This window comes from Triticum dicoccoides, chromosome 1A (genome assembly GCF_002162155.2).
Source record: "Triticum dicoccoides isolate Atlit2015 ecotype Zavitan chromosome 1A, WEW_v2.0, whole genome shotgun sequence".
Classification (NCBI taxonomy): Eukaryota; Viridiplantae; Streptophyta; class Magnoliopsida; order Poales; family Poaceae; genus Triticum; species Triticum dicoccoides.
Window position 1 is genome coordinate 577,646,492 of NC_041380.1, and position 8,459 is coordinate 577,654,950.

The 8,459-nt window shown below is 47.9% G+C and overlaps 1 protein-coding gene across 1 annotated transcript; it reads left to right on the plus strand.

Moving 5' to 3' along the window:
* Positions 1 to 4,829: 4,829 nt before the first annotated feature.
* On the plus strand, positions 4,830 to 6,858 carry LOC119340062 (WUSCHEL-related homeobox 12-like). Its single transcript, XM_037612001.1, has 3 exons — positions 4,830 to 5,040; positions 5,199 to 6,284; positions 6,836 to 6,858. Exons 1-3 carry the CDS (start codon positions 4,923 to 4,925, stop codon positions 6,856 to 6,858), a joined length of 1,227 nt encoding a protein of 408 aa, XP_037467898.1. The 5' UTR covers positions 4,830 to 4,922.
* The last annotated feature ends 1,601 nt before the right edge of the window (positions 6,859 to 8,459 follow it).

The following is an 8,459-nucleotide window of genomic DNA, read 5'->3' on the forward strand; positions in this document are numbered from 1 at the left end:
ACAAGGAGGAAGAGCCGGCACCGACGCCGCGCGCGGCCTGAGCGACACGCCACGGTGCGCGACTGGAAGGTCCAGTCAACGATCGATCGGCACACCGAAGATGCCGGGCCTGCCAACGGCATCAACCGGCATGTCAACATGCACACGCACGGATGCCCCAGGCTTCATGTGGAAACGGACGCCCAAATGTACGTGCGGCGGGGCCGGTGCTCGCATAGTATACTACCAGTATGACCCATCACGGACGACGCCTAAACAAATTAAGCCGCGCCGACCGATGCTCTCTCGCCGGCAGCTCGCGCTAGCTGTACCACACGGCGTCACGGCACACGTCCGCCGCGGGCATGCAGGATGCTGGGCACAAACCACGGATCCATGCCGATGGGCGCGTCCAGTTCATCGATCACCTCCGCACGCGCACCAGCAAACGTGAGTGATCACGCTCCAGCTCGTGCGCTGCGCATGCAATGCCGCCGCGCGCGCGCTGCCTATCGAAACCCGGTCTCCGGCCGCTCCCCCGGTCTTCGTCTTCCCCGATCGGCCGACTTAACTCTTGAGCAAACGACACACGCATCCGCACGGGCTCCCGTCGTATTCCCCGGCCGCACGTACGTGCCATTTACTGCTGCTCCTTCTGCGCTCGTCTGCGCACCAACTGCATCCCATTACAATAATGCACGCGCCATCCTCTTCCCTCGCGTGATCGGCCGGCCGGTACGTCACGGGACGGACTTCTCCTGCTGAACCCAACCCAGGCGTGCGTGGCCGAGGCCGTACGTGCGACCAGGGAGGAGAACGCAAAACCGATCCATGTCCTGCAACGCTCAACTGAAAATGCCATTCAGCGTTTCGAAAGAAAAAAATGCCATTGGCAGGGCTGGTGGATGGAACTCGGGTGAACTAAGAGCAACTCTACAGAGTCGTCATATCAAACTCATCGGCATAATAATCGTCAAGAGTGTGGTTAGGTCTCAGTCGACTGAGATTTAACCAAGTCTCAGTCAAGCGACATAACATGCTACCCTCGCAAAAAAAAGTGACATAACATGCAAAAGAGAAAAAGAAAAAACAGAAAAGTACTTTTTTTTGCATTGATCTCAATGTAAATTTTATGGATATAGCACCGATTGAGACTTAACGAAGTCTTAGTCGACTGAGCCTTAGCACGACTGGATCGCCAATATGGTATCTCGGTTGAAAAATCCACCCTTGTTTCCCGCTAGAGCGTGCACATTTGCGGGTATATAGACCCCCATCGCCCCCCTTAATTTCCGGCGCAACCAGATGCCCTTCTCTTCCTCCTTCCCCATCGCCGCCATGATCACCCCATCGCCCCCTTCGCCGGACACCACCTCGCAGCCATCTTCCATCTTCCACATTGCCGCCACACTAAACCCCATCGACCATGTTTGTGCGGTCGCGCCCTCCCTGCGGACCTGTCGCAAGCAGGACGAAAAGAGGACTGCACTAAGAGAGTAATCTAGAAGAGGTGTGACACTACTCGAAGTGGGTCGAGGACGACGTGCACCGTAAGGCTCAATCAGCTGTCGGCCACGCCCGCCTACGCGCCTCCTTCGAGTAATTCGACTGCATGTCGGTGGCCGCCATGGCAGAAATGGACATCGTGCTCATGCCGGCCTTCAAGATTATTAAGGTTGATGTGGCATTATCCCGCATCCAGGACGCACCGCGTTCGTCGGCCACATGGTCATGGAAGTCGTGGCAGGCGAAGCCCCCCTCCCACCTGCGAGGTCACTTTGAATAGGAGGAAATACATGTAGTTCAAATAACATAGAATCTTAGTTGTAATCCTTCTTCAAATCAATTTTATAAATCCATGTTGAAATTCTAGTGAAAATCGATGTTGAAATATGGTACAGAAACTTTCATTGTTGAGGTTGGGAATGAAACTGAATTGAAGTCTGAATGACAAAATGGGGCGCACATGTAAGAAAAATACAGAGGTTTCCATTTTGGCGATTCTGTGTTTGTGCATAGCGGCCTCGGCCTCCATATTCATAAGGAGCACACTCCATATCCCATATGGAGACTATGCTAAGCAACTTTTAATAGTCTCCTTATGGGCAGCCTCCATACCGCATATGGAGCATTCTTCATATGGATATGGAGGTTGCCAAGGCAAACCGCAAACACAGAGTCATCATAATGGGCCTTCATATTCTTCTTTACATGTAGGCCCTGCTTGTCATTGACTACAACATTTCTTCCCTGATTCCCCATCGAGAGCACATGTAAGAACTTGAGTGCTTGGCTCATAGGGGTAGTGAAACACATGAATCCTACTCGGAGGATGAACCCCATCGAGAGCACATGTAAGAACTTGAGTACTAAATATAGGCATAGTAAAACCAAGTAAAAAAGTATAATTAACAAGTTAGCATAACATTATGCCAATGTAGAGTCCAGTCGCATACCTCATGCATAGGAATTGTAAAATTCATGCCATTTAACTTTGAAAGTAAGATCAAAGATTTCTTTTCCCTACCTTTTTTACTCCACTCCTTTGAACAAAGGAATGAATAATGTTGTTAAATAAAAAGTTCCTATTTGTATATTTATTCTAGTTTTCTTATGAATCAAACAAGCACTTAGGGCCTCTTTGATTCACAGGATTGTTAAAACATGGGAACAAGATGAGCACAAGAATATGATTGTAAAAACAAAGGAATTTGCATAATTGTGTGTTTGATTTGCAGGAATAGGAAAAACACATGCATGAATCTGAAAAGACACGATCAAATTTAAATTAAAACACGTGCAAAGGTAATATTAGATCAATGTTATATTTTCCGGGTTCCTTTGTTATAGAGTGCAAAGCAATCCTTAGGAAAAGAGAACTTTTCCTAAGGATTCCAATCCTATGAATCAAAACAAGCACCTAGGAAAACAAGGCAAGGATTGCTTTGCACTCTATTTTAGAGGATATTTTTCATCCATTCCAAACTCCCTTTACAATTCATTTGATTCAAATGAACTTTATAGTAATTTTAGAGGATTCTTATCCTAATAATTTTTCGTGCACACGTTGTATGATCGTATGATTGAAATCCTTACAGAAAATCCCTAAGGATCGCTTGGAATTCTATTTTGACGGAAATTTTCATCCACTCGAACCTCTTTGCACAATTCCTTTATTTTTTTCCTGTGGCATCAAACACTCATTGTTCCAAGTTCCCGTGATTAACTAATCCTATAGGATTCGACATGACATGTCACTCCAATTCTGAGTTTTTCCTATTCATGTGTTACTAAAATCATGCGAACCAAATAAGCCTAAAATTCCTTTGTTTTCCCCATGAAATCCAAACCAAAGGAAAAAAATCCCTGCATTTTCTTGTGACCCATTCCTTTGAATGAATGTTATTAGCATAGGATCCTAAGTTTTTTCTCCACTATTGCTATGGAAATATTGGTCTGACTTGTATTTTGGAATTCTCGAAACCATGTTAATACATTTCTGGAAAAGCAAGCATGGATTTTTAACAAAATGACATTGAGCTATAGCTCAATGCATAATGCGCACACAGGGCGACAACACGTTTAGTTATCATCACCATGTGTAATTCATTTAATATTTGTTGCAAAATATAATATCTTTCCTTTTGTAGTTTATTTGACTACTTTATTTTGGAAGTTTTGCTAATTTGGAGGCGACTAATAATCAATTAATTTAATGTCATTACCAAGAACCATTTGGCATTGGCATAATGGATTCATGCATGTGCAAAGTGACGAGAATATCTTGCTCGGGCGATTATCAGGAATTGAATAAGAAATAACTACTAATTTAAAACTGACTAAACTATAGTCACTATATTTTTATGGCATGTTTGGAATGTATCAATAGTAAAAATGCAGGAATGCAATCAAAAAAATAAAGGGTCGTTGAGAGCACAAGAATTCTGTCAACTTGGGTCTTCGGTTCATAGGGCTAGGAAAACATACGGGTCTTACTAATCATAGTCTTGAAAAAGTATAATTAACATGTTGTTATAACATTATGCCGCCGTGGACTCTAGTATCTTACCTTGTGAGTAGGAATTGTAAAATTCTTGCCTTTTAACTTTGTAAAATTCCTTCTCCCGGGAGCTGTTACACCTTTCTCAAGTTTGAAAGTGAGATGAAATATTCTATTTTCCGTCTCTACTTCTCTTTACTCCACTCCTTTGAACCAAAGGAATGAATAATGTCGTTAGAAAAGTTTTCCCATTTCTATTCTTTTCCTATGAACCAAACCAGCCCTACTTATATGGTTTGACCATGTGTTACTCCATCATTATTACTGTATACTAATTAGTATGCCCACATCATAGTCTCCGGTGCAAAAGTACTACTAGTACTGCTAATACAAGGCCATGCAGAAAGGCAGTACTTTTGCATGCCATGCATGCATTCCTTGCTAGGCAATCTAGAGAGAATCAAATCAGTAGTGACTGCACCTTCTTCCACTTCAACACCTCAACAGTGTGCAGTCAATCTCAAGCAAGCAAAGCAAAGCATCCATCCATGAGTAATGAGCAGTAGGACTACTACCAGTCTAGCGCCCTTTAATATTCCTCCCCTCCCTATGCAACTTTGCTGCTACTACTAGCCTACTGCTACATCCACATCCCATTCACACACACACATGGATCCATGCCCAAGTCCAAGGGAGCAAAACAAAAGGAAGGATGACATGGGCGGTGACATTAACTACTGCTCACAGACTGGGGTAGGTCGCTGAGGCGAGGCCGCAAGGGCGCCACGCCATTATAAGCAGCCGCTGAGGGTGAGGAGGGGAGAGCCATAGCCAGATCCATAGGGTTCTTCTTCTTCCTTACTGCTCCTCTACAGATCGAAGCAACTACCACTCTCAGATCACATCATCGGTCGCAGCCGCAGCTAGCTCGATCTGCTCACCCATGGCGTCCTCGAACAAGCACTGGCCGAGCATGTTCAGGTCCAACCCTGCTGCCTGCGACTTCCACCACCAGCCTGACATGAGCAACACCCACACCAGACCCTCCTTGATCTCCTCAGGTATATGCCGTCGCCGTCCCTCGTCCTCTCGCATGATTTGCAATTTTGCATCGGGATATCATGTTTTTTATTAGCTTGTTGCATGATCTGTGTGCGTGTAGAGAAGCTAGGGTTTGCTGACGAGCTGATCTGATCGGTTTGTGGATGCTAAATGGCAGGGCTTGACCAGGAGACCACAAGGAGCCCGGGGGAGACGAAGCCGCGGTGGAACCCCCGGCCGGAGCAGATCAGGATCCTGGAGGGGATCTTCAACTCCGGCGTCGTCAACCCTCCGCGCGACGAGATCCGCCGCATCCGCCTCCGTCTGCAGGAGTACGGCCACGTCGCCGACGCCAACGTCTTCTACTGGTTCCAGAACCGCAAGTCTCGCACCAAGAACAAGCTCCGCGCCGCCGCGGCCGCAGCCGCTGCCCAGGGCCAACAGCCTACCGGCGGCCGCGCCGCCGTGATGCGCGCGTCCCTAGCGGTGAGGACGCCTGCGCCGGCTCCCGTGACGCCGCCGAGGCGTTTCCTCGCGCCGTCCGGCACGCTCCAGGCGCCGACATCCTCGTCGTCATCCTCCTCCGACCGCTCCTCCGGATCCAGCAGGTCGGTGACCATGAAGACAACGGCCATGGCGTCTGCTGCGGCAGCCTCCTTGTCCCAGCCGATGCTGCCGCTGTCGACGACCGCCGCCATCGACCTGTTCGCCCCGGCACCACCACTGACACCGTCGCCTGCGCTCTCCACGTGCCAGCTCTACTACCAGCTGCAGAACCATCCCATGACGTCGATGCCGACGCCGACACTGGCGTGCGAGCTGGTAACCTCCGCCCCCGAGCCGCCGCCGCACCTCCTGCAGTGGCCGCCGCAGAGCCAGAGCCAGTACCTGCCGGCCACCGAGCTCGGCGGCTTCCTCGGCTCGCATGCCCACACGCAACCGACGGCGGTCTCCCCTGGCGCGCTCCTCCTGCCTGGCCTCTGCACCGACTCGGCGTTAGGGCAGCACGAGATCGTGGACGACATGAGCTGCTCCAAGCCGGGTCTCGGCGTCGGCGGCCAGTACCACTTCAACGTCGCGGCGGATCCACCCTCCGACGCGGTGAGCGCCGTGATTAAGGACGACGAGAAGGTCAGGCTGGGGTTTCTGCACCACTACGGCCTCGGCGCCACCGCCGGCGCGGACGTCAGTGCGGCCGCCCTCCCATGCATTCCGCCTACCGGCAACGCCGCCGCAAGCTCTGCACCCACCGATCAGCTGCAAGGTACTATGCTCAACTGTTCATCAGCCAGTAATTTGAATGTACTCCTACGTAGCACGTTTTCATCGATCATTCCACCCATAATCCGCCATGCATTGCTAGCTGCTCACATACGTACGGTACGGTACACCATGATAGTTTGCCAGAGCTTAGCGTGTGCATGCATAGCTGCGCCTGCCCTGTCACTGTCTCGATCTACCTGCCGCTGCATGCAAAGCTTGGCTCTAGCAGAGCTTGACACCAATGGAGAAAGCCGAGCACTTGCCACTTCCATCATAGAGTACAACACGGCACATAGATCCATAGATTAGCACGGACGACGACATGTCTTTCCCGCTGCATGCTAGCAGCTTGCATTTCATTGCATTGCATGCATGGTACGTAGTACGCACACATAGCTCCAATCGATCGATCGATCGGATGCATGCATGCGTGGTGCGTACCAAAGACCCAGCGTGCTGCAGGCAAGGGGACAAGGCTAGGCCATGTACAAGAGAGACCTATCCTGTCATGGCTTTGTGAGTATGTGCATGCTGTTGTTGACGCCTGCACAGGGACACTTCCATGTCAAGGATAGGGGAACCTGTCAGCTCTCCCAACTGTAGGAACTTGAATGTGCCAAAATATTATGAGCTGGTGTCCGTAGGGACGCGGACATGACATGGTTGTTGTGAGCCAAGCGACGTGTCGATCCATGCGTGTACTTCATTTTCTTTTCTTTTTTTGAAATTGTGTTCTTCATTGTCTAGCTTGATGGGAAAGTATCAAATCATCCATATATAGTGGGGATTGTTACTATTATAGCTACATATATTTACTTGGCAAGAAGTTTAGGCGAAAATCTGCTAGTAGTAGTTTAAGTATGTTGATGCAAAAGAAGTACTTGAAAGATGGAACTACTATGACAAATTAAGCTCTGCCTTTCCGGATTCTAAAACCGCAGGCCTAGTGGTAATAACACATGAATATGATAGGAATGCGCGAGCACAATATATGATAGTTGTGAAAAATATAGAAATTCTGCGGAACTGACATTGGTTCTTGATAATAGGAAAAACACATGAATCCTACAAAGTGTAGTGAAATCAAGGTAATAACATATGCAAAAGTAAGATTAATTAGTATGCAATCTATGGCCTTTGCTTTGTTTTTCTTGATAGGAATGTAAAACAAAAAATACTCCCTCCATTTTTATTTACTTCACATGTTAGTTTTGTCTCGAGACAAACTTCGTAAACTTTGACCAACTTTATACTAAATCAATACCATTAGAATATCATTCAATATATTTGCATACAATATATATTTGTTATTGTGAAACTTTAGACTGTTTTCGATAAACTTGGTCAAACTTTATAAAGTCTGACTAAGGCCAAAGCTAATATGCGGAGTACATAAAAACGGGGGAGTATATGTTTGGGCAGATAGGATATTCGAAACTCAAACAAAGGAAGATTCTTTCTCTTTATTTATTTCCCCTGTGTTCCATATATTTGAATCAAATGGAAGAATAGTGACACTATGTTTTTCCTCCATTTCTCCTATGAATTGAGGCAATGTTTTTGTTTCATCGTTGTGCATGAACCCTAGGAAAGACAACGTTTCTACTACTTTTCCCTCCCATAGATCCTAGACATTGTTTGCATCCATCATTGTGCGTGCGATCTTAGGAAGGGGTAGATCACGCCCTGCACACAAAGCTTTCCAGCACGAAAGCTGGCACTGGCTTGGGATCCCAGGGAACGCGCGCAGGCAGGCAGGCGGGTATCTTCAGAGAACAGTTACTGATCGATCTGCCTGTATGGTCATGTCACGGCAGAGCTTCTTCCCAAGCCGTGCAAAACCTCTGATGGATGCACCGATCGATCGGGGGGGTTTAATTGGAGCGCGTACGTTGTTGAGAGGATTGAGGCGACGGCGGTCAAAAAACTGCTACTCCGATTCCGATAGATAGCTCGGTCTCCAAGCAAGCAAGCAGATCACTTGAATGCTAGCTGTAGCTTCGTTCTTGAATCCTTCTCACATCACAATGGTGGCGTCACTTCCGAGATTGGACGTGTGCATGGCACCTCCGGGTCAGAAGAAGATGCCTCTGCCTGCATGCTTGGATCTCCTCCTGCACTGCATACACAACTACACATGCATATGCATCCATAGGGTTTGGTTCTCCATCGTATA